The 27,946-nt window shown below is 28.0% G+C and overlaps 1 protein-coding gene across 2 annotated transcripts; it reads left to right on the top strand.

The window, feature by feature from the left end:
- Positions 1-2,297: 2,297 nt before the first annotated feature.
- On the top strand, positions 2,298-27,538 carry Phyhd1 (Phytanoyl-CoA dioxygenase domain containing 1). Of its 2 annotated transcripts, none has more exons than XM_075373649.1 (6): positions 2,298-2,752; positions 8,441-8,584; positions 15,923-16,187; positions 18,367-18,612; positions 21,793-21,933; positions 26,736-27,538. In XM_075373649.1, the coding sequence occupies exons 1-6, from the start codon at positions 2,729-2,731 to the stop codon at positions 26,819-26,821; spliced, it is 906 nt and encodes a 301-aa protein (XP_075229764.1). In that variant the 5' UTR covers positions 2,298-2,728; the 3' UTR covers positions 26,822-27,538. The 2 variants fall into 2 exon arrangements, with proteins under 2 accessions (XP_075229764.1, XP_075229763.1); XM_075373648.1 differs by lacking the exon at positions 2,298-2,752 and adding an exon at positions 3,855-4,060.
- Positions 27,539-27,946: the final 408 nt, after the last annotated feature.

Raw genomic sequence — 27,946 nt, 5'->3', positions numbered from 1 at the left:
GATGGTACACCAATATATAATACGAAAGGTAAAGTCGATAGATGGGTGGAATATATTGAAGAGTTATACGGAGGAAATGAATTAGAAAATGGTGTTATAGAGGAAGAAGAAGAAGTTGAGGAGGATGAAATGGGAGAAACAATACTGAGATCTGAATTTAAGAGAGCATTAAAAGATTTAAATGGCAGAAAGGCTCCTGGAATAGACGGAATACCTGTAGAATTACTGCGCAGTGCAGGTGAGGAAGCGATTGATAGATTATACAAACTGGTGTGTAATATTTATGAAAATGGGGAATTTCCATCAGACTTCAAAAAAAGTGTTATAGTTATGATACCAAAGAAAGCAGGGGCAGATAAATGTGAAGAATACAGAACAATTAGTTTAACTAGTCATGCATCAAAAATCTTAACTAGAATTTTATACAGAAGAATTGAGAGGAGAGTGGAAGAAGTGTTAGGAGAAGACCAATTTGGTTTCAGGAAAAGTATAGGGACAAGGGAAGCAATTTTATGCCTCAGATTAATAGTAGAAGGAAGATTAAAGAAAAACAAACCAACATACTTGGCGTTTATAGACCTAGAAAAGGCTTTCGATAACGTAGACTGGAATAAAATGTTCAGCATTTAAAAAAAATTAGGGTTCATATACAGAGATAGAAGAACAATTGCTAATATGTACAGGAACCAAACAGCAACAATAACAATTGAAGAACATAAGAAAGAAGCCCTAATAAGAAAGGGAGTCCGACAAGGATGTCCCCTATTGCCGTTACTTTTTAATCTTTATATGGAACTAGCAGTTAATGATGTTAAAGAACAATTTAGATTCGGAGTAACAGTACAAGGTGAAAAGATAAAGATGCTACGATTTACTGATGATATAGTAATTCTAGCCGAGAGTAAAAAGGATTTAGAAGAAACAATGAACGGCATAGATGAAGTCCTACGCAAAAACTATTGCATGAAAATAAACAAGAACAAAACAAAAGTAATGAAATGTAGTAGAAATAACAAAGATGGACCACTGAATGTGAAAATAGGAGGAGTAAAGATTATGGAGGTAGAAGAATTTTGTTATTTGGGAAGTAAAATTACTAAAGATGGACGAAGCAGGAGCGATATAAAATGCCGAATAGCACAAGCTAAACGAGCCTTCAGTAAGAAATATAATTTGTTTACATCAAAAATGAATTTAAATGTCAGGAAAAGATTTTTGAAAGTGTATGTTTGGAGTGTCGCTTTATATGGAAGTGAAACTTGGACAATCGGAGTATCTGAGAAGAAAAGATTAGAAGCTTTTGAAATGTGGTGCTATAGGAGAATGTTAAAAATCAGATGGGTGGATAAATTGACAAATGAAGAGGTATTGCGGCAAATAGATGAAGAAAGTAGCATTTGGAAAAATATAGTTAAAAGAAGAGACAGACTTATAGGCCACATACTAAGGCATCCTGGAATAGTCGCTTTAATATTGGAAGGACAGGTAGAAGGGAAAAATTGTGTAGGCAGGCCACGTTTGGAGTATGTAAAACAAATTGTTGGGGATGTAGGATGTAGAGGGTATACTGAAATGAAACGATTAGCACTAGATAGGGAATCTTGGAGAGCTGCATCAAACCAGTCAAATGACTGAAGACAAAAAAAAAAAAAAATACAAATATTTCTACTAAAAACAAAAACTGTTCTTAGACATCATTTTTGCAGTAGGAGATAACAAAGATTGTAGTTATAATTAATCTACCTTCACCACACTCTTAGTCATTACTTAATGACAAAAAGATTACCCAAGAATATGGCTGAAATACAATTTATAATTCTAACTTGAACAAAACAAAAAAAAAACCATGAAATGTTTGATAATGTAAATTAATGGTTACGTCGAATATTGATCACATGTCGACAATCTATGTTTAAGTGATGTTCATTGCCTACATCGACACTTGAATTGGCCGACAGGAACCTGTTTATGCAGGAGTGCATTATAAAGATGAAAATAAACTGAGGTTATACAAAAACTTTATAAAATTGTGTTCGTTATGTATAACAACTTTGGTTCGATATATCATTGCGATGCGTGGGTATTTTCATTTTTCTCAGTTTGGTGTGCTATATCTTAGATTTACACATACATTCTGAGGTGTAAAACTTAAACTCTGGCGATTTGTTTTTAAGTATATAAAGGCTTTTTTTTGTAACATTATAGCCACATATAACTTATTGCCGTAAATCTTACGTCATTCCGCTATATAAATGACGGTAGTTCTAATATTTGGCGGCTTTACAATTCACGTTTTCAGAGGCAAGAATTAACATGCTTCAAATGATTGAGTAGCCGTGTAAATTAATAATAAACCCGATTGATTACGTAATGGTTAAAATATTCGACGAGTGATTTTTAATGCAGAAGTTACTAGGTTTGTTTTGTGTATCAAATTAAAAAAAAAAATCAAATAGTTCTTTGTGTACTGTATTGAGGCGAAATAAGTAAACAGGGAAGCGACCTTGATTCGTTGATTTCATTACGTATTATGCTAGTTCAGTGGTGCCAAGTCGTTTGTTGTTACGACAGGCATATAATGACAGCAGCCCAGTCTTGAATGAAACACAGTTGCAGTTAGAAGTGCGCGCGACGTGTGATAGATAATATCGTATTTTATTGTTTCAAACTTTCTTAGCTACTTTATAATTAAGATTCCAATATCAATTGTGTTCGTCGAAATTGCAACATGAGAGAAGATATTTTAACTCAGGTAATATTACATTACTTTTTAATAAGTTTGTAGCAATTGAGAATTAAAAAACAAAACAGCCGTGTATTATTTTTTTTCTAGTATTAGTAATTATTTTTTGATAGTAAGTGAAACGTTTTTTTTTGTTTTTAATAGTTGCTGCAGAATTGTTGGTAGCGATAAACTAAACAAATTTCATTTAATTCACACTTTATAATTTGCCGGTTCTTATTTTGACGATTACAAATAAATTGTTTTAAAGGCTCTACTTGATGAATATAAAGTAGTAAATAGTTAGTAATTTACTTTTTTCGTTAAGGTTATGTTTTTGAATAATTATGCATTTTTCATTACGTAAATGTATTGAAAATAAAGTTTGTATATATACTACTTTAGCATTTGTTCATTGTAAGGAATTTGGTGTGGGCTGCAAAGTGTGTGGGAAGTGGTGACGTATGGGCTTAGTGGGGGTTAGAAGCATATGCAGCAGCTATTCAAAATGTAAACTCGGAAACGTGAATCACTTCTTTTTCTATATTTAAACGTAAAATATGAATTAGAATCCTGAAACATGTCACTAAAAATAATTATTGCATAATTAAATAAACACTTAAATCATTTTTTTTTGGTTAAATTACAAATCTTGGACCAAGTTTAATTTAAAATTCGTTTGAAAATAATTGGGAAATAGTTTCATGTTTTTAATATGTATGTTTTGAAATGTAATTTTTTTAAAATCCTTTCATTAAAATAAATAAACTAATATGTTAGTTTTTGGACCTTAAGTACATGGTATGAATAAAACAAGGAGTATTGGATTTCATTATGTCGTATATTTAACTGAGTAACCAAGCTATATATAATCGATTATTTCATGTCAATATTAGCCATACAGTGCTGAATGTAGTTTTATAATATTAGCCATATGTCCGTGAATCATTGATTTTTCATGTAGCTATTTTTGTTAAGTTTATTCAAATAATTGCTGGGAATTTTGTATAAATTCAAGACAACTCATTCATTATATGTTTGTTTCCTTCCAAATTTTTTTTTCAAAAGTTGGTAATGATGGATTCAACTATTTAAGTGTGTTATATTTGTTAAACAGTCCATTATTTTATATTTTTTGTTATTGTGTTAATGTAAATATGATATAATATACTGATTTCTTAAAGAAATGTGGTTGTTTGTTGTTATTCTTATAGTACTTGCTAGCAAGAAACATCTTTAAAACAATAATAATTCATTTATTAAAATAGCTCTCATTGAAAATCAAAAAAGGTATTTTTTAATATTAACATGATGCTGCTTAGTGAAGATATTAAAAAGGTATTATTCTAGTACTGTTGAGTTTTTCTAGTACTGTTTATTTTTTATTTTTTAAATTAAGATTCTTAAGTACATTTATTGTTCTCATTTGCCTTTTTATGCTAAATTATACTTATATAATGAATTAAATTTTAGTTGGCATTATTTTAATAGATGTTTTAATAATGACTTGTCTTGTATTTACATTAAAGTTCTAAAACAAATAACTTTGTTAGTTAGGGGTGAAACATAAAAAAAAATATTATTATTTAAATCTTGTCAACATTTTCCTTAAAACTTTTAATATTAGATTTTAGGTATGTATTTATTGTCTATCTAACCCATCTAACATAAAATTTTGACTGACTTAAGATATATATACAAAAGAATTAATGCATGTACATAGATGTACCATTGTTATCTACATACGTAGTACTCCCAGTAATGACAGTAATAGTACTTACATTGCCTACGGTGTTAAATTTTTGATGTCTTGTTAGATATGACATCTTTGGAACAGCAATTTTGATTTAATTTGCAGCAAATTTGAACTGCATTATTTTGCTGTTAAACCCCTTGGTAGAGTTAAAACTATAGGGGACAAAGAAAAAGGTTTGGGACAAGGATGAAATGAGACAGCGATTCATGATGATACATGAATCGCTGTGTTGAATGTGTCTCTTATAATTATGAATACGGTTTGTATCAATGGGCCTGGTATGATTATATGCAACATACAGCTCAGCTCAATGAATTTTCCAGGCAATGGAAAATCGCTTTACTCTTCAGTTTTTCTTGAAAAAGTGGCATGGGATGCTCATACATACTCACGACAGTAGCTATGTTGTTTTTGGGAATGATTTGTGATCATGTCAATTTGAATATTGTTATCAAACATACCTTCTGAGTGTGTATGTATATATATATATATATATATATATATATATATATATATATATGTGTGTGTGTGTGAGTTTGAGTATGTACAAATATGTATATTTTATAAAAATACATCCAAAATGTAATTATATATTGAAGATGCTTTATGAAGTTTTGGCAAACTAATGAATTACAAAAATAGGCTATAGGTTGTTATTTGTTACTGGCAAATATGATTCATATTTACTATTATCTAGGAAATTAAAAATTTAATTTTTCTTTTATTTTTAAATGCACCTTTGCAAAAAAAAATGGTTTTTGTATCATGTTTATGTGATATTCTAAAAATATCAGTTAAAATGTTTTCCTAAATATTAAAGTAATAAAAGTTATTATTAATAAGTTAAAGTTCTATACTAAACATTATTTTATTGTCAGATAAATTAAGTTTATTTAACTGCTCATTTTATATCAGTTTAATGACACATTATAGTCATTAAAAATAAAAATAAAAATAGAGAATTTAGATTTTATCAAACAATTACATAAAATAATTAAGCATTCTATTTTTTATTACATGCAAATAATGAGAAATTAGTATAACATTAATAAATTATGACGAGAATAAAACATGAAGAAATATATATGACCACAAATTTATAATATATGTCTGTGTTTAAGTCTTCAGAATTAATTTTACCTCCAGCATGACCCCAAACATTTTATGGAAATCTTAACGTAAGATTTAAAATATATATATATATATACACATATTCCTCTGTACTAATATACAAATTAAACCAAATTGATCCACCTAAGTACAGAAATATACATTAAATAAGATGACACTTACCTTATTTCATATTTTACAAAAACATTTTCATGGAAACCCACATCTTGAGTTGTAATTATTTTATTTTAAACTGTTCATATCAAACTACATTCCACACTTAAATACATTCAAATTTATCAAAAAATATAAATTTTTTATTTTAAAAATTAAAACTTTTTTAAATATAAATATAGAAGAAAAAATAAAAATTAAAAACTACATATATAAAATATGGCATCAAATTTAGTAAAAATTAAATAAATGAACAACTAGGATTAAAAGCAATATGTAACTTGGCCAGCCAATGTTACAGTACAGTGTGGATTTGAATAATATATGTATAAATATATATATCTATTAATTATTTTCAAACTAAAAATTTATAAAAAGATTATTTCTATTTTATTAATAAATATACAATTACACTTTTGTAGAGATTTTTTTTAACTAATGATTAATTAGAATTTTGTAAGTGGAATGATATATTCTTCTTTCTTCATGTTTGATTACATGAAAAATGTTTCTAACATTTTTGTTAGATTTTAATTTTTATGTTTTACCTGACTTTAAATCACCACCAGCTTTAACGTATAACTAGCAAAGATGTATTGCTTAAAAATGATGTATGATGTAAGTCTCTTTTATTTGTATTTTCTAACTTTCTTAGACAAATATTCCTAATTGTGACAAAGCATTGAAAAAATTTTGGATCATTGTATTCAATTAATTGTTAGGGTTGCATTTTTCCATTATTTGTAATAGAGAAATTTTACTTATTATTTAAGTAACAACACCAATAAATATGTAGTTTACAATATTTATAACTATGCAAATGAAATTATTATTACTTACAAAGAAATATGAACTTCTTGAGTAGCATAAATTTAATTTTAAATTTGTTGAAAAAATACAAAACAGAAAGAGAATGAATTGACACATACACACAGAGATCCTTACAAACAACTGCAAGCTTTTCAATGCCATGAAATTCCTTTTAAGTACTTAACTAACTTTGAAATATAACAAGCAATCTAACCCATCATCAAGTAATAATGTTAAATATATTATTTAATTCAGAAGGTGATCTAGAAAGGAACCAGTTTTTCTAATTACTTGGGAAAATATCAAAAGATAATCAAATAAATTTGATTGTTTAATTTTTAATATATTGTACAACTTAGGGTTAAGAAATATAATATCTTTAAGAGAGTATGTTAATGAAATTATTAATTGTACAAATCATTTACAATACATATAATCTTTTACTATTGATTTTCTCTTCAGAACAATTATTTATCGATAAGATTAGTATTTATTTTATATAAAATGTATAATAATATTATTTGACATGTGTAATACAGAATAATTAAAATGGTTGTACAAGTGTAAATTGTTAGATGTAACAATTTACACAGTTTGGTGTATGAGATCACTTATGTTTGTATAAAGTAATACAAATGAAAAATTATAAAATTTAAATTAAAATCAAAACATACGCATCAAAAAATTATAATTTTTCATTTACCTTATCTAACACAAACATAAGTGTTCCCATATATCTAACAATTTACACTTGTACATCTACTTCATATACTTCATATATTTTATTACACATGTTAAATAAAATTACAAATAATATAAATTATACATTGTATATAGAATAAAAAACTAATTTTATATATAAATAACTGTTCTCAAGAGAAACTCATTAGTAAAAGATTATAAGTGAAAATCAAAATTATTTGAAAAACTAAGTAGTCAAATTATTGAGCATAACATACAATGAAGAAGCCAAAAAATACATACTTTATTTAAATTGAATTATTTATGTAGAAAAAATTATATTGTCTATTTTTACATTATTTTATTTAAATTTAAATTATGTATAAAATAATTTAAATACACACTCTACAGGATTAAACACAAATAATTATTGAACTAAGTGGGTTTCTAAGTTTGATAGTTTAATTTAGTTAAAATTATATGATAATTAATTAAAATATATGATTATATTCGATTTTACATTGTATTAAAACTATTTAATATTAAAACAATTACATGTCTTTCTTTATTTTAATAAATAACTATTAGAAATTCCAGATTAAATTAGTTTTTTTTACCTTACTAGATAAACAATGTTATATTGTTCAAGAACTGATTTTGAAGAAAGAGTTTGAAAGTTTTTATTTTTGAATAAATAGTATGCAATAAGAATTTAAAAAAAGAATAGTTATAACATGTATCGTGATTAATTAGCGCCATCAATAAAATAGTCTAAGCAATTATATCTGTAAACAGGTGAAGAATTGGTAATCTAGCTTCTAACTAGCTACTAAAATAGTCTGACCTAATTTTGATTTCTGGCAGGGATTTGAAATATTTTCAACATGTTCTCTTATCATTAACATTGTCACAATCGTGAATGTTTCAGTTGTGATTCGTAAGATTGAACTTAGAGATCATTGATCCAATTTGTATGTTTTAGGTTAATTACTTTATGAGTAAACCATAAATTTATTTATTAATTTTATTGCTGCTGTCTATACATTTTATAATTTGTACTAATGTTAAGAACACTATTATGTAAAATTGCATTACATTAAAGTATGTTTTTTCTTACATTTAAGTATGTTAGAAAAAAATTGTAACTACTACTCTGGGTGAATATTAATTGTCATTTTCATAAATAGTTTCAGCGAGATGGTTATGTTGTTCTTGAAGATTTTCTTACTGAGGAAGAAACAAATGAATTAAAAACTGCTGGGGAGGAACTAGCAGCTGAGATACCGAAAGAAAATCGAAAAGCTGTCTTCAGTACTACACAGATTCAACAAGTATGTGTATTTTTATTATTTATTGAACTGTAAAATTTCTTTAAGATGAAATGTAAAGGAGAGCGTTTTCTGATGAAAAACAATATTATTACTACTTCTCTATTTTATTTATTTGTACTAACTCTGGTTATTAACATACTGATTTAATAATAATACTTATAATGTATAGATTAATTACCCTGATCCCATCCCACGTTTCCATTTCATATTCCAAGAAAAGATATTCAATGGGGGCAAAAAAAAATGGTAGAGGGGGAATATCTTTTTCTCCTATAAAAGGTACCATTGGGTTTGATTTAACTGTCAATTATTCCATCTGCAAGTTTAAGAAGTCTTCTTAGTTTAATTTAATAAATAAATGTAAACAGGTTGCAGTGTATGCTTGTTCATGTAGGTAACTGTCTTCACTACTAAATATTGTTGACAAAGAAGTAATAAGACAGTGCACATAGTAAGGTAGCAGATGAAGATTGTTGCATGTAAATAGTGTAAAACTACTGAGTAATGCTGTTTGTTGACCATATAATCTTGTGGTAAGAATTCATAATGGAGAACACCATACTGTAATCAGAAAGAAAAACTGTAGAGATTCTTAATATTCGGTCAAATTTTGCGTGCTTTTCTGGCCTTGGTTCTTCAGGAAACTTCCATCGGGATGACTGGACTTTCATTTTAATATCATAACCATACACCACCCATGTTTTGTCATCTCTTATGATAAGTAATTCTGAGTCATCAGTGAAGTCAAGTAACAATTGTTCTGTGATGTTACTTTTATTGAAAATTTAATAGTTTTGAAACAAATTTTGCTGCTACTCATTTCATATTCAAAATGTCAGTCAAAATTGTTTTACATAAGCTATAAGAGACATAATAGTTTCTATCTCTTTAACAGTGATTTTACAATTTTTTACATCAATGTCCTTTATTTTGTTGATATTTTCATAGATTGTTGGTGTGTTAGGACATCCAATCCTTTTTTTGTCTTTTAATGTTTTCATGGCCTTCTTCAAACTGTAAAATCTTTGGTGTAATAAATCATACATTTTTGTAGTATATAAGCAAGAGTATGCTGTAAGAAAGTTGAAACTTGCCCAAAAGTTGATTAAGCAAACATTTCTGCAAAATTTTCTTGCATTTTTTATTGTGGATGCAGTTTTTTACTTTTTTAACATCTTTTGAATAAAATTGTCAAAATAAAAAATATAAATAAATTAAAAAAAATATGTGTTTGCAAAGGTGTATAAGCAAAATGGTTCTTATAACATGAAAATTATATGCTAATAATGTGTATATAAGTATTATATTTATGCACGAGTTAAAAAGTGTGAAAAAGTTCATACAGATTTCTGAGGTTTATGTATAAGTGTTTATAAGTGAGATTGCTGAAGAAGAAAATATTTTATGTGTTATTTATGACATTGCACATAAGTGGCATCAAATTGTGAAATTAACAAAAATATTATGCTAGCCTAAATTAGTGTAATGTATGTAATTTAAATAAGCTAATAAAAATAATAAGCTAACAAATATAATTAGCTAAGTTTGAAGAATTAAGTGCAAGAAAATTACTTTTGAGGAAATTAAAATTCTTGAAAAAGACGTAACATTTAATTAATAGAATAAGTTTGTTTGGTTTTTAGTAATATTTGATTATTTTTTTACAATAGAGTAAAGAAATTAACAGTTGGAATTAAAGTCAAAGAACTACTGTTATTCTATTATTATTATTATTCTTTTTTTTTTTATTTGTAAATGACTTATATTTAAGTTATTGCTTCCCAAATTAATCCAACTTTTCTGTAAAGTAATAGCATCTCTGACTTCATGTGGAAGGTTCTAGGTTTGAATCCCAGTTAGATTGGCTTTTTCAGATACTGGTTATAGGTTTTTCTGAATTATCAGTTATTGTAATTCATAATATGAGTAATTTCCAGTTTCGTAAGAACAAATTTAATAATGTCAGCTTTGGAAGTTACCAGTAGTAATTAAGTCTGAAAATTCATTAAGCATCCACTAAGAATAGTATTCTTGGATTGAGCCCAAAACTGTTCAGTAAATGATTGATTCACCCAAATAATTTGGTTAAAAAACAACTGAAAAAAATTGGTTGACTATACATTTTGGACGCTTTGGTTTTCCAGGTTTCCAAAGTTCCTTTTTTCAATTGGAAAATTTTTGACATTATCAACTTTACTCCAAGTTAAGAGCTTAATGTTTTTAGAAAAAATTTCATGCAATTTAGATATGTTATCTGATAACAGAAAATCCATTTTTTTTAATTTGCCGACATGAGGGCTGCGCCCCCAAACCCAATCGCATTTCCCGTTGCTCAGTTGTTTCAGTCGAGCGGGATTGATCTTTGCATATTCGGTTGCTTTCTAAACATATTTCCCATTGCTCAGTTGTTTCAGTCGAATGGGATTGGGCTGTGTGTATTCGGTCGCTTTCCAATCTTGACTGTCTTTCGTCTTCAGTCTCTGCCGCACTAACAGTTTTCATCATACATGCTTTTTTTGTATTTCTCCCAACTGAAGAATGTCTTTTAGGCATGGAATGATGTTTTGAAAAAAGATTGCAGTTAAATACTTTACACACTTCAAATTAGTAACACACACACACATGATAAACAAAAGCAGCTATTTATTTATGTTGATAAACAGCTGTAAAAAATTGTAAATGAATGAATAGTAAAAATTACATTTACATGTGCGCTAAATCAATTGAAACTTAGGAATAACTGTACGTTAAAATTTCAGCCCTTTTCAAAATTAATCAATTTAACGTTGAAAAAAATGTTAGCTAAAAATTAAATTTTTCTTGAAAATCAAAGTGATTTTGAAAATTAAATAAGCTTTAAGGAAGAAATAGAGTGTTTTAAATTTTGTTATGTCGGAGTTCCAAAAAATTAGCCTATGTTCACCGTAGGGCTTCAAAGTGTAGGTGTGCAAAATTTTAGACAAATCTGTCCGGTAGATCTCAAGTTAAGTTGGAACAGACAGACAAACAAACATTGATTTTTATATATATAGATTAAGTGATAATAATATAGAGGTATAATGTTATAATACATTAAAGTCCAGAAAGTAACATACATTTGTGCCTAGCATGGATATGGGTGGGGATAGAGGAGCTATCTTGGCGTCAAAACATTTCTATACTCAGTACGCATCAAGCTGTGATAGCATGTGGACTGTAATATTTTTCTACTTTATTTGTTGTGAATTATTGAAATGTGCATTTCAATAAAAAATCCTACGAGTTGTGAGGTGATTAGGTTTTTACTGGCAAAAAACCTCAAACCAATTGAAATTCATTTACCAGCTTTGTGAGGTGTATGGAGCTGAATTAATGAGTGAAGGTGGAGTGAGGCAGTGGTGCATTTAGTTTAAAAATGGCTGCACCAGTGCTCATGATGAGGACTGCAGTGGTTGGCCTACCTTGTGACTGATGAACTGATGATGAAAATCACCACATTATGGAACTCTTGCTTCATTTCCCTCAAATTTCACAAAGTTTACTGAATGAACTTCTATCGGGGAAGCTTAGTTATCACAAATTTTGTGCAAGATGGGTGCCAAATATCTAAGGTGGCAGATTTCTACAGAGAAGGAATTGAAAAGCTTGTGCATCGTTATGTGCCTCAATTTAAATAGCGACTATGTAGAAAAATAGTTTAAGATTTTCCCTTTCAAATGTATATAATAAAATTTCTTTTTATTTCAAAACATAAGTTATTTTCTGGACAGCCCTCGTAATTATGACATTTTGTTTACTTAGTACATAAATAAAATTGGTGAAATGAAAATACATTTTCAATAAAATTTAGAAAACACAAATATTGACAGTCGAATTCAAAGAACAATTTTAAATTCGCTGATCTTGGGGATTTTAAAAATCATGGTGAGTGATAGCATCTCTTGGTTCAAGCATAAAAAAAAAATATTTTAACTTTATACTAAAGCACAAAATATTTAGTATATATATATATATATATATCCTGATTATTTCTCCTCCTCACTCAAAGCATGCAGCAATATTCTTTAACCATGGTTTAAAAAAAATAATTAAAAATGATTGTAGTCAATTATCTGAGAAAAGAGTTGTAAAATGCATAAGAAATTAAAACGTTAAAAATAAACATTTGTATTATATTAAACATTGATTTACCTTTAGGAAGGACTCTTTTATGACCCATGACATAATGAAAAGTTGTTTATTCCAAAAAAACATCCACCTTGAGACAACAACTCAAGTTCAATTCCTTCACTAGCTGCTTAATATAGTGGATACTGTTTTGTGTGATATAACATTGTCATCAACCACTATCTGACCATCTACAGTTGAATATTAGAAAATTTTAGCTCTAGTTTGATGGACTTTTTTTTGTAAATTTTTGGATTTCTTGTTGATTTTTGATTTTGATAAGATTTACCTCTCAAGTCAAGAGAAACAAACTTGGCTTAGAGAAAAAATTTCTAGCATGCATTAAAACATGTTTCACATAATATCAAGCAAAAATACTACATTTGTAAAGTTATAATGTATCTTAATTATTTCTTCTGATGCACTAATAATGTGAAGTACCTATTGACATTGCTTCCTAAGCTTTACATAATAGCTGATGGTAATGTTGTTGAATGCAAAACAGGTTTTTGGTTGATACATTTAAAACGATTGATTGATTCTCTGTGAGATTCTACATCAGCTTAAAAAAAAATTAATTAAATTATTTGACAACTCTTGTGGAGAAAAAGAGAGAGTTATTCATATTCAACTCTATATAAAAAGACTCAGGTCTCGTTTCCTCCTTTTTTATTTAACATTTTTATTTCTACAAGTATAAATGTTCACTTTTTCTTACTCTATATAAATTTTCATTCTTTCTTTTACTCTAGAAATTCTCACTTTTTTGTTACTGTTATTAAATGAATTTGTCTAATGCTCTATTGTTAGTCTTGTTCCATTTTTCAAAGACTCAACATGTGTTTAATACGAATGTATAATTAATTAATTAATTAATACAATAATGTTATATATATGAATGACAAGTTTAAAGATTAATAAAAATAATTTATATTATAAACAAAATAAAGACTTATTTATTTGAATGAACCAGCAAATAATGAAATATTTAGAATAATTAAACCTAACAGAGTTATTGAATTAAGGCGGAATATTATTCAACTGAAGGTAAACAAGTAACTCCTTATAAAAAAACAAATTATGGTTGGATTACTATCACAGTGGTACTTAATTATTATTTAATGAAATGATCTAGAGTAATTTTTAATACTGAAGCGTTATATTTTCTTCATTTTTTTAAAAAATTACTGCCATATCTTTTTGTTAATCCATGTTATTGATAAATGTGCTTGATTGAAGTTTCTTTTATTTTACCATTTTTTTCCTAACATTTGCTTGTATCTGTAAATTGTGTCTTGTGTGTGTTTAAATATATTAACAGTACAAGATTCAGGCATCTTTTTTTTACTTTGAAATTAATTTGTTTTTATTGAAATCATTATTATGTAACAGTGTGATATCAATTGTAAATATACATTCTTTACACAACATTAATTAAGTAGAACATGCAGTTGTCAGTTTATTTTATTTAGTGTAATCTTTTTATAAACCAGTATAAACTAACTGCGTAGTTTATTATTAAAAAAAATATTTATTGATTATAATGGTTATCATTATAGTATCTAAGTTTTTTATATACTGTAATAAAAATAAGTTAAATGGTTAATTTTCAGTATTTCAGTCTATGTTTGGTTTGAAAATAATTTTTTTATTAACATATTTTATGTTCTGTGCTTTATTTTATTGATTTTTAGTTATCAATAAATTAAGTCAATATCTTTCCTCAGTCGTTGTTATTCTCAGCTTCTATAATAGTGGATTTATTATAATTTTTTATAGTTATCTTAAAAATATATTTCTTTATAAAAATTTTGTTTCATTTTTATTGTAAATAAAAACAAAATAAATTGTTGCCATTATTTTTCTTTGCCTCCATTTGAACAGTTTTCTGTAACGACAAAATGAATGAAGTCTTATAATTTGACCAACAATACCTAAACATGTTTTTTAACAGAGATTTAACAATAACACAATGTTACTAGTTTTAAAAAATGTTTCTTCATACAAAAGACCAGACAGTATAAGAATTTGTAGAATAGAGCAGCTTTGATAACTCATGAAAATCATAACAATACCTGTGGATAATATGTTTGTTGTCCCTAATTATTTGCTCAGATTATATTCCATTTGTAAAACAAAACTGAACTATATTTTATTTTACATTTTTCTCTATTTCCTTTTCTTAATTTTTACATTTTTAAGCATGTTAATCTAAAAATGAATTGATAAGAGAGGTGTTCTATTATTTTAAGGGGTAATAAGAGAATAACTTTCTTAAAAAGTATAAAAAGATTTGATTTGTTTAACTAAAAAAAAAAAAAATTGATAAATAATTTCAGATGTTTAGGAATCTCTGTTGAATATTCTGTGGAGAATCTCCATGTGTGAATGCAAATTCTTTTAAAGCAGCCTTGATTAGATTTTTCTTAAAAGATTGCCGTAAAGTAACATTTCATATAATATCTGGAATTTTGTGGACTTCTTTACTCAATTGGTACTATTAAGCTTTTTGTTCGCCACCTGGTAAGATACAACAGTCTACAGTCAGTCCTCTTCTGGGGAAATGAAATCAAAATCAAAATAGCAATGGTTAAAGGAGCCATATTAAAATTATGTAGTGTTATATTTAGAGTGTAGTTCTGTACACTCTAAACATAACACATGTGAAACATGGTCATTAAGAAAAAGAGAAAAGAAGACCAGAGGCATAAATGTGGGCTTGAAGAAGACTGGTAGATTAAATGGAATAGAGTGAAAAATGAAGAAGTAATGAGAAAAGTAAATGATAATAGAAGCTTTTAATAGAACAATTCAGAGTAGACTGGGATATATCATTAGAGAAGGCTGTCCACAGCACTAGATCAATAGAATGTGAAAGAAAAGAAACCAGAAAATATTAAAAATAATAGATAGGTTTAAAACATAATAGGGTGCATGAAGTACTCAAGAGTTTAACTGGAATTAGAAGAGTAAGGCAGGTCCCTTACACCATGATGGGCATGTTGTAAGGGACCTGCCTTGTAGCAGATTACCAGATGATGATGATGATGCCAGATGGATTTCATTAGTGATTATTTTATATATTTATAATGCTTAGATTCATAAAAATAATATTTTTTTGTGAAAAGGTAAAGTTTTTAATGTTATAAATTTTCAAATGTTAAATTTTATTTATAAATCAATTTTTTTCAGGGTAAAGATAATTACTTTTTAGAAAGTGGAGATAAAATAAGTTATTTTTACGAAGCAGGAGCTATTGGAGAAGATGGCGAGTTTTTAGTACCAAAAGAAAAATCTTTAAATAAAGTTGGCCATGCTCTTCATTATTTACATCCTTCATTTTACAATATAACATTTTCTGAAAAAGTCAAAGAGACATGCTTTAGACTTGGAATGCAGGAACCGTTAGTTGTACAGAGCATGTATATTTATAAGAATCCTGGTATAGGAAGTGAAGGTATAAATTTAATTATTTTCTGTCTATTTTTAATGAATTTTATTTATACATTGAATATATTTATCTATTCATTGTTTCCATTATGATTTAAATGATTATGTGTAAAACTAGAATATTTGATTTGGTTTCAGTGAAATGCGAGCCGTATGTAACTGTGTACTTCATGAAGTGTTTAGGTACATATAACTCAGTTATATCATTAAACTAGTTCATCATGTATCATTAACTCACCGAGTTAGGTATTCAAACTAGTTTTGTGTTTATTGTTATGAAAGAACTATGTATTTCAGTGGACTAATCAGAAAGTAATTCAGATTTATCTATTTAAAATAGCAAAAAAAATGCAAAAAAAATATATATATATAAATAGTTACATTATTTTATTAAATACAATACAGAAATAGCCTGTGTATTCTCTAGACCAATGTGGCACTTTTCATAGCATTTCACTGATTTTTGAATTCCTCTGATATAAAATTTTCTACTGGTGTTTAGAGCACTTTCAAATTTGATTGAAACTGGTCATTTTCAAAGCATGTTATTTGATCATGAACATGATCACTTGTGCAGCGATCAAGTACCTTATTTCAGTGCATCATCAAATAGCAGTGATTACCCTGCTATTTCACTAGGATGCCAGTGAATCCCTGGGAGATGCCAAATCTAAATTGTAAGGAGTCTGATTAAAAATTTCCCATTTCAGTTGTTACAAAATTCAAGTATGCCTTACCTGGTTGAGCACTGTCGTGAAAAAATTAAACTTATAATATTTTATTATTTGATTGTGGTGCTACGTTCAATGAAATCAACCACAAAGATTCCTCTTTTGTCCTAGAAGACAGTTACCATGATTTTCCTGGCAGAGGTTTGCTGACATTTTGGTTTTGTTGATAGCAAGTCATACTTCATACTTCATTGTTGATTTTTTGTCTTGTTTATTTACATATCAAACCAAAGTCTTATCACCATAAAAATATTTACTAGAAAAGTGTCTTCTTTAATATTGTATTGCTCATAAAAGTTTAATGCCAGTACAGTTTGTGTGTTGTTAAAGATGCTCAGGAATTGACTGTGCATAGAACTATGATAGCTTATCATTACTGTGTTCACTTCTTAATAACCTAAGTGAGAGAACTGTTCTGTCTACCATGTTTTATTTGTTGCTTTATTAGGGTTGTGCAAGTTTTCAAAACATTTCTTTTCTGTTTTTTATGTCAAAGAAAGTATTTTGGTTGTGTTATTATGAGGCTATTTCACTTTCTGGATCGTTTGACCAAAAAATATTTGTGGGATGTATTTTTTCATTGGATGGGCGAGTTAATGTAAGATCTTTTACTTCATTTAGTTTGATGATGACCTTTCTGACTTGAAGTTGTGTTATTATTTTTTAGAAAATAGAATTTATGTTATACAGTTCCATATTTACTGAATATTAAATGACGCAGTTATAAAAAGATACAATCAAAAATGTGATAAGCAGTCGATCAAATGACATGATCAACTGAAAATTTGTGTATTATTATTATGTTATTTTTACAGAGAAAAAATCCTCATTGAAGAGCTGAAATATTTTATATTTTTATGATATTTGAACATACTTTTATTAAAATAAAACAATTTGTAACTCGCAAACATTTCTTCTAAATTTAAGATGTAAAAAATGTTCAGTTTTTAACTTATTGGTTGTGTACTATTTACATTGGGTAAAATGAAGTAATACCATGAACTTGTTTAGTTTTAGGTATTTATTAAACATTTATACATTTTTAATTTTAATTATTTGAAAAAGCTACGTTTTGGGAAAACACAAATGAAACAAGCACAGTGTACTAGAATATGTTATTTTATGCATCTTATGTTAACTGCACCAAGCAATTTTATATGTTTTCTCAGTTGCAAAAAGTGATTATATACTTGTATTATTGGATTTTTAATATAAGAAAACACTTCAGCATAGAAAATGGGATACATAATACACTAAGAAGTACTGTATATGTTAAGCAGATACATTGTTGCATTGGATTGTCAAAGAGAGAGTTCCAATTTTTGATGAAACAGTGCTTTTTATATCTTATAATCCAATATTTTATATTCATTAATGTCTAGCCTTTAATTTTTTAATTGAATATAAACTAACACTTCACTATCTTCAGTTTCTTATTTATTGCTTTTTCTCCAGTAAAACCACACCAGGATGCTTCTTATCTCTTTACTGAACCAAATTCATTAATAGGATTTTGGATTGCCCTTGATGATGCAACTCCACAAAATGGATGTTTATCTTTTGTTCCGGGTTCACATTGTAGTGGAGTCCATAGAAAGTTTATTCGTAATCCAGATAAAAATTCCGAAGAATTATTAATATATGATACTCCTGCACCAATATATCCTTCATCTAGTTTTCAACTTGTTCCAGTTAAAAAAGGTTTGTTTTATTATTTTTTTTCTATAATTATCTTTTATTGTAAATGTTGTATTTGTAGCAATGATATTCTCTAGTGTAGCACTCACGACATTCATTTCTTATATTATTTAAGAAAAAAGGATACTTATGGGTCAACAGGTATAAATCTAACATTTTTTTTTTATATTTGAAATGAAATGTATATTATGCATACTAATGAAATGCATATCGGTTAATTGCTGCTATCTTCAATAGCCTGTAGTTATTTATTGAGTAAAAAATAGTCATACAAAAATTCCTTATTCTTTGAACAGATTTTGCCTGATGAATTCAGCAAAGTATGAATCAAGTAGATAGCATACTTAGGTATTTTTTACGTTGTTCCCAAACTTAGATTTAATTAGTAAATTTTACTGATAGAAGTCAGGTTTTTAATGAATGAAAAAATCTGATGTGGATACTACATGACTTCCTTTTACGATAATTAAATTACATATGCACATTTTTTGCTACACTTTATTAAACTTATTTCATTTGAAAGTGAGATACGATCCTCCAATTCTTTAATAAAGTGGACAGTTACACAATTGCATTGTGGTGGACATTGCATCACATTTTTTTGCGGTGTCCATATCAGAATTTTATATTAGTTTATATATTAATTCTTTTTCACGTCGCTCAAGCAGTTATGTGGTGTAAGTGAGAACATGTGGGATCCATAACCATGGACATATCAGTTCAAATCTGATTTAATATACATATAAAAAACCTCGTACATATAATTTTTAACTTTTTTTTTAATTTAAATATATTGATTTGTTAATAATTATTAACTTTTGTAAAAGTTTTTGAATTAAAATGAAAAGTACATAAAATTTTATTTCACTTATAACTTCTGATTTTTTCATATTCTTGTATTTATTGTTATTGAATTATTATTTATTGTAAACTGTTTTTTACAATCAGAGGTTAATAATTATAAATAAATCAATATATTTAAATTAAAATAAAAAAAAGTTAAAAAAAATATATGTATATGAAGTCAGATTCGAACCGATGTGCCTTCCCCTTGTAAGATCCAAATATTTCATTAATTAAAATTTCATTTAGCTGTAACTCTGGAACCAATGAAAATAAGTACCACTTACGATATTTCATTGAAAATCTCTCAATGAGGGCTTATTACTACAGTTAAGTAAAAGTTAAAAATCCAAATTTTTTAGATTGTGGGCTTTTTTGGACAGTTTTGGTCCAGTTGATTGCAGTCAAAATGGGAGTTGCACAACTAGATGTTACAGCAGTCCTAAATCCAAAATTTCTATCACTAATCGTTTTTGTTATGCGAGATACATATACGTACATGCACACGTATGTACAGACATCACGTGTTCAAGACCATTTAGGCATCAGAAAGGTTTGTGCACGTTCAGATGTCTTAACGAAACGTCTCAAAAAATTCCAAATAGAATTTGCTTTGGAATTTTTAATGCGCTACACAGAAAAAGGTGATAAGTTCCTTAATTTGATTGCTATCAGCGATGAAACATGGATTTTGTATTACACGCCAGAGAGAAAACGGCAGTCAAGTGAATGGTATCATCTTTAGTCACCAACCAGACTGACAAAGGTCACGCCATTTGGATGCAAACTAATGGATACAATCTTTTGGGATCGGTTTGGCATATTGCTGATTTATTTCATGCCTCGTGGAACGACTATAAATGCAGAAGCCTTCTGCGAAACTCTGCGTAAGTTATGGTGCGTCATTCAAAATTGTCAACGTGGGGGGCTGACCGACGGCGTCGTCCTGCTGCATGATAATGCACGTTCACGTGTTGCAGGTCAGATACGTGATTTACTGAACACTTGGATGGGAGATTTACGATCACCCAGCATGTAGTCTGAACTTAGCTCCTTCTGATTAACATTTGTTTGGGAAATTGAAAGAATTTTTGAGCGGTAATGGGTGACGATGAACTTAAAAATTCTGTTAATCAGTGGCTAAATGGACTGGCAACAGAAGAATATGATGAGGGTATATTGAAGCTGGTGTATTGCTATGATAAATGTCTTAATTCATATGGTGATTATATAGAGAAGTAGGTATGTAGTTCAAGAGAAATAAAAGATATTTATAAAGTTTTCAGAAATTTTTTTACCATGAAACAGTCTTTACTTTAGAGATAACCTCAACATATAAAAGGTAATAGGTGTAGTTCTCAATTCTTAGCTCAAGCAGACTGTGTAGTTTTATATTTCAGCAGATACTACTTTAAATATTTGTTTAAAGTATGTCACTGAATCAGACCGATTTGGCAGTACTATTTGGAGCTATTTTTTTTGTGTGCAGTATTGTAAACTGATAGTAGCAGTATTTGTTAACTGATACCTTGCAGCAGCTTAAAATTTTAGTTCCAATATTGATGGATCGCAGTGGTGCAACAAGCTTTGTTTTTATTATTGTTCAGGTTGAATTTTATTGTTTTATTTGATGATTTGTGCAAAAGTCATTATTGATTTCCTATAAATTCCACAGCAATTCATGTTACAAAATTACAGTCTGGTGTGTAATCTTTTCCTGTGAAATTATTAGACCGTATGTTTTTTTAAGATGACAGAAAAAGAACTGTTTGTATTTATCACCAGATGTTTGTTTTATTTTCATTTGTTGACTTTTCCGTGAGCCGATTCTTCTTTTAGGATATATGAAAAATCATATATTTAGTGCATCTGTACCCTTCACAAATTAGGATAAATCAACCTAGGTAAATTGAATCCCTTTGGAAAATGCAACTACAAATGATAGATTTATTTAAATGAACAGATTTATTTTAGTGCCTGCAGTGAAATGGTAGTCGTTTAAAGGATTCTATTTTTAAGAAATAGTAATTAAAGTAATTTAAATGTTCTTATTTATAATATTTGTTCATGTAATTAAAAATTGAACAAGTAAAAGAATTTGTTTTTAATTACCCCCATTAAAATTGCCTGATTCATTGATGCACTCTATTTGTGTTTTCGTTTTATTTCTTTTTGTGTATGAATCATGGAGAATTTATGAAAATTAAAATGGTAATTTAGTTCTGATATTTTAGTTTAATATTAGATTTTTTATACATTTTGCCTGTGGAACTCGGTGGAATATTAATGATGAAAAATATTTTATTTAATTGATTACATAATGTTTTTGTTTATTCACAGGTTCTTGTATTGTGATTCATGGACAGGTTGTCCACAAAAGTGATAAAAATAGGTCTCCCACATCAAGACATGCTTATACATTTCACGTGATGGAACATGAATCAAAATATTCACCAGATAATTGGCTTCAAAGTGAAAAAGGTTTTATGATGCTATATAAAAATTAATGTTTTAATATAATTATGTTCATTTATTTTTAATTTTATTGTAAAGAAATTTTTTTTTATAGTTTTTGTTATCTTTTTACTGTCATTATAGGGTACATAATTAACCTAGTAAAAGTTATGAGTAATAAGTTCCTTGATTTGCCAAAAATAAGAGAATCTTTTTTTTTTTGTTAAAAATTAAAGCATTAAATTTGTGTAATGTATTTTGAAAATAAATTTATTTTTATTTACTTTTTGTGGTAAAAGTTAGAAATTTTCTATTATAAAATAGGAAAACTTGTGGAATTTATATGAGTTTATTTTTAAATCTAGTCTTGAAATATATGTGAGTAATTAAAAAAAAATTATCAATAATACTACTGTGTATATATATCATGTAATTTTTGACGTTGCTCAATATTTAACATTTTTCAAGTAAATTTTGATGTTTTACCATAACAAATTTTAAATTTGAACTGGGCTATAGGTTGCTTATATTGAAATCCTGTTAAAAGATTAAAAATGCATTTTACTTATTGTATCTTTAGGTAACTTATGTTGAAAATGATATCCATCCATTTCTATGAACTTGTCAACATGACCATATTGGTGGCAAATCTTGTTAGCTGTACTCTGCCTATTTTCTGGATGGCATTCTTAATGTTTATGTTCAATTCCTGTAACATCTCCATAGTAAATTGAGCTCTCTGGCAAGTGGTGCTGTCCTCTTGCAACTAGCAGTCATGCTCATCCTCTTTTAGTAAGCTATGAACTGTTGGATAATCTCTTGGTAGATGGCAGTATAAGCAGTTTTTTCAAAAAAACACGGGTCCTATTATTCGTCACCTTGAAATGGCACACCATATGCCTATTTTTTGTGGGTGTAGGGAGATTCAAAGAAAATGTGTGGGTTTTCAGTACCCCAGGTTTGGTAGTTCTGACTATTAATATACCCGCCAAGGTGAAACCACACTTCATCTCGGAAAAGCACTTGACCTAAAATGCCAATGCAACCTCTAATGAAGTTCTTGAACCAATTATAGTAGTGAACCCATGTAGCATAATCAGCATTAGTTAGCCCATGGAACATCTGTGTCTGATATGGATAACATTTCTGCATCTTCTTAACTGCAGTGTGGGCTGAACCTAGTGAAATGTTCTAATCCTGGCTTATTCTCTGCAATGATTTATGAGGAAGTCTTATAACTTCCGCTTTATTGTCCTGTATGACCTTTGTCGTTAAAACTGACCTGTGTCGGGCATATTTGTAGTTTAACACCAAACATGTTTCACAAAATTTTTTAATTAACTTCTTAATAACACTTTTCACTGATGCTTCCTTTTCAAATTTGTCCTGAACTTTTGCCAACATACAACATGAGATTTTGTCTCTAAATAAGTTTCTATGATGAATACATGATTTTCAAGTGTTAACTTCATTTTAACAAACAATAACACACAATTATGCAACCTTGTTCAAAAGCTAATACTTGACTCAGATACTCTTTTGAATTTAATATATATTATTATTATTATTATTATTATTATTATTATTATTATTATTATTATTATTATGCTTTTACGGCCAACATGGGACCACTTAAGTCAATTTTAGTTGGATCTTTTCTGAGAAAAGCGTGTTATTCTACTCTTCCGAGCTGCCCAGTATTTCTTCATCCATTCAGATCTTGCTTTCTTTTCTTCATCCGTAAACACCCTCTTCGTTGTATTTTGTCTGTATTTTGTTTAAATCTAATGCTTTTGTCTTTTAGCTTTGTAATTTTTCCAGTTTTATTCTGTAGGTCAGTCAGGGAAATTCCCAATTCTTTCATATCTTCTCTAATTTCTTTGATCCATCCTACTTCTAGCTTTTGGAACCAGAACTTTTCAATTTAATATATATATATATATTATAGAGTGTTCAAAAAAAGTCAGGTTTATCAATTTTTCACCTTCCTTATTTAAACTATTTTAAGCCCTGTGGTCCTGTCTGTTTGAATATGCATTTTTCTATCATATTTCTTATTGAACTAGTTCAGTATTCTCTTTTTTTGTAGATATTTAACATTCTCTTCAAATAACTGTTTTATTGTACTCAATTCCCTTAATCTACTATCTTGAATGATCACCTCATACATTCTCCTGGATTTATATTTTCCATCCTCTTCATATGCCACATATCTTTCCTTCTCTTTCATGATTTCTCTTTCGTAGATTATTTTACTCTTTTGTTTCTCATTTTTTTACATTTTTTTTCTTTAGGGTTACAGTGTGTCTAGTATGTTGTGTAATCATGCATATTGATTAATGTTATGAATATTTTGTTATAATCCTCATTCAAAAGCAAGTTACTGGCAGGTGGCTTAAAATTGTTCTCTGTTTGCCATTAACCTTCTGCTTTTATGTACACTGTTGCCTTAAATCAAACCTCCTTCAGGAAAGTCTTTGTCTTCTTTATTCTTATAAACTACCCGAATACATCAAACTTTCTGCTCTTTTCAGTTTTTCAGTAATGTTAAAACTGATCTTTACTTGTTCCTAAATATGATCCCAAACTTGCTGTGCTTATATTTATATTCATGTTATTGTTATACCATTTTGTCCCATTTTTCCATTTGTTCCTGTATTTCTTTTTTTTTTGTTTCTATCTTCTTTCTTCACTGCATTCATTATGTATAGTTAGATTATAATGTCTAAACTTTCTTGTAACCAAAATTTAAAAGACCTGTAGAAATTATTTCTAAAATAAAAAAAAATAAAAAATAACAGATTTAAATATATTTTAGTGAATTGATGGTAGAAATAATAATACATATAGAATGTAGAAACTGAAATACTAGACTCTAGTTTTTGAATACTGTCCACTTAACTTTCAATTTGTCAAATTATATTATTTATATAAATATGTATTGCTTATTAGTTTGAATGATCAGAGTAATAAGAACACACATTAATTTTATAAAATATTACTTGTTATTTAACTGAACAGAAAGGAATTTTCTGGTATCTAAAGTTGCTTTTACAATTTACTTGGTTAGTAAATCTCTTCACTTCTAACTAAACATTGTTTGTTTCTAATGATAGAATGGTGAGGCCTAATTATATAATAATAATGATGAGTAGCAATTACCCCAGGTTTGGTAGTTCTGACTATTAACTTACCCGCCAAGGTGAAACCACGCTTCATCTCGGAAAAGCACTTGACCTAAAATGCCAATGCAACCTCTAATGAAGTTCTTGAACCAATTATAGTAGTGAACCCATTTAGCAAAACTGATCTTAAAACTGATCAAAAACTGGTTTTTAAATATATTTGAAGTTAGCTGAATAATTTCATGTTCATTTTTTAATATTTAGTTTATCATTTTAATTACTGATCTGGTTAATGTCATTTATATACAGTGTAAATTACTTTTTAATGTAAGGATTTTACATGCATCTAAATATATTTTTTTAATCTTTTAGCAGAGTGTATATATTTTGTTAAATGTATAGCAGCAGATTATTTTTTTACCTTTCTTTATATTTCTCATTATGTTTCAATGTGTATTTTTATTCAAGTGAGGTTTTTATTGATTGAATATTTTATAGCTGATATTTTTTATACAATTATTATTTTTTAATTAAATAATTTAACTGTTAATTATGGTCATCAACAAAAATTGATCATTTACGGATTTTTTGTTTTTTATAATAATCAGTTCATATGTATTTTATATTTCATTGTCTTTATGTAAGACTGAAAATATTTTTTCGAATTTTTCCTTTAAATTGTTTACATATTTGTCTAAACATTTATTAAAAGGAATAATAATGAAAATTCTGAAATCATACAAACTTTGTTAAATATTAAAATGTTTTATTTATTTATATTTTTTTTATTTCTCCTTCCTTTGGTAAGATTATTTCCTCCTTCCCCTCCTGGTAAATTGAAGATTATACATGGTAGTAGTATAGTTAATTTCTTATTGAAATTTAATAAGTTATAATCTGAATTTAATTTACCTTCCGTAAAGTTTATTTGGCATTGCTCAATACCTAATGAGTGGTGATAAGTAAGTGTTATGTTTTAGAAGTTCAGTGATCTTGGATTAGATGGGTAAGAAAACAGTTGAGTACACTCACTTACAACCTCATAATTCTGTAAGGTCTGGAACATCTGTAAGAGTAGAATGTTGAAAACAAAAGGATGCTAAGTAAAGGATACCTTCTACTGATCAAGTTATCTTATTAAACTGGTCCTCATGGGTCAGTCAAATAATCCTGATGCATTTCAATTTGGATATTGCATATCTTTGGTTTATATTCTTCAAATTTACTTCCATAAAATAAAAAAGGCCATAAAATATTACTTCCATAAAATATTAAAATTTGTGAATTTTAATACTAAATTTACTGAATTAAAAAATCACAAAATTTGCAAATTTTGTGATTTATCTTTGAAATATGTTAATGGTTATGGATATTTGTTATTAAAATAAAAATAAATTTATTAATTTAATAAAAACTTTTAGTATTAGTATCCAGATATTGGAGATACTAAAATTAAAATATCTATGGCTGATTTTTCATTCTATGTATTATTTAATTCAAGAATTGAATGCATACAAGGGGAAACCCAAAAATAATAGGAATTATATTGTGGTGGGGAATAAGGTATTATTTTACACTTCTGCTGTTGGAATAGTCCAGGCGGAACCCTTCTGAGTAGTATGCAAGGTGTTACCATCCTGAGATGTAGTATGGGTACTATTGGAGCACAGTGAATTTTTAATGCAGAATTATTTTTTGATTTAGGTGAAAATATGATGGCTGAAAATCATGAGCAGCCGTCAAGTTTTGTTTCCTTTTGTGAAAAAGTATGGCAGAAACACTTGAAATGATTCAGGAAGCTTACAAAAAAATCAGTGATGAGCAAAGCTCATGTTTACGAGTGGTTTTTCACCTTTAAAATGAGTAGATTAAAAGATCACCAGCAATCTGAGCATTTAACAAACATCTGAAATAATGAAAATGTTAAAGGAATTTATGTACCAGCTTGGCTTACCAGTGCCGATCCGTGGTGAACGTATTGATATTATTTTTCTCTTTTATTTTTCTCATTTAATTTTTAAATGAGAAAAATTTTATATATTTCTGGTGCAAACAAATTACACATAATAGAATAACGAAAAGTCAGTCTTCTTGTGCAGAACTGCGCAAGAATTTTGTAAATATCAATTTTGCAAAACAGGCACCAAATTAACAAACGGTAACTTTTTGTAGTGATTTATTTTTTAATTTTTATTGTGTTTTTACGCACATTTTTTTCTGTGTTTTGGCGAGTGACATCTGACAGTAGGACAAGTTTTTCGTTTGGATCCCTTCCTGACTTCAAATTACTACAAGGCATATGTTACAAAAAATTATAATAGTGTTTTGGAAAATTGCTTTTCCTGACCAGAATTTGAACATGAAATAATTCAGATGAAAGAGAGAGATGATGCTTCTCATTAGATTTTGCTTTAATTTATTCTATCTGTAACTTTTTTTTAAGTAATGAAATGTGTTTTGTGAGATAATGTTAATATGTAATCAAAAAAATAAACAAATAATTTTTATTTTGGCAGAATATTTTTCCAAAGCAAGATGATAAAATATGTTACTGTTTGCCCACAACAATAATAGAGCTCTAAAGAAGCAGTAGCAGCGAGCTACTATTGCACGCGTGCATGTGTAGGTGAGACAGAAGGGGACTCTTACCTCCCTTCGCATGCCTCATACCACAACTCTATTCTCATGCTGGCTAAATAATAAGTACAGATAATTTCTGTAAATATTATTTGCTGTAAATGCTTTAAAATGCTATAATACCCATTTAAAAATATTTTTAAATGTGCTCTTTTATAACTTGAAATGTCTGGTATTACTCGTAGTAAAAAAATATTTATTATCCTTTTCAGATAATATTATCCTTCATGGAAATCCATCTGCAAAGATTACCTCCCTGAAATCTCTTACTAAAATCC

Source organism: Lycorma delicatula, chromosome 8, assembly GCF_047948215.1.
Source record: "Lycorma delicatula isolate Av1 chromosome 8, ASM4794821v1, whole genome shotgun sequence".
In the NCBI taxonomy this organism is placed as follows: domain Eukaryota; kingdom Metazoa; phylum Arthropoda; class Insecta; order Hemiptera; family Fulgoridae; genus Lycorma; species Lycorma delicatula.
The sequence above is the reverse complement of the archived record's forward strand: the minus strand, read 5'-3'. Positions and strand labels throughout refer to the sequence as shown.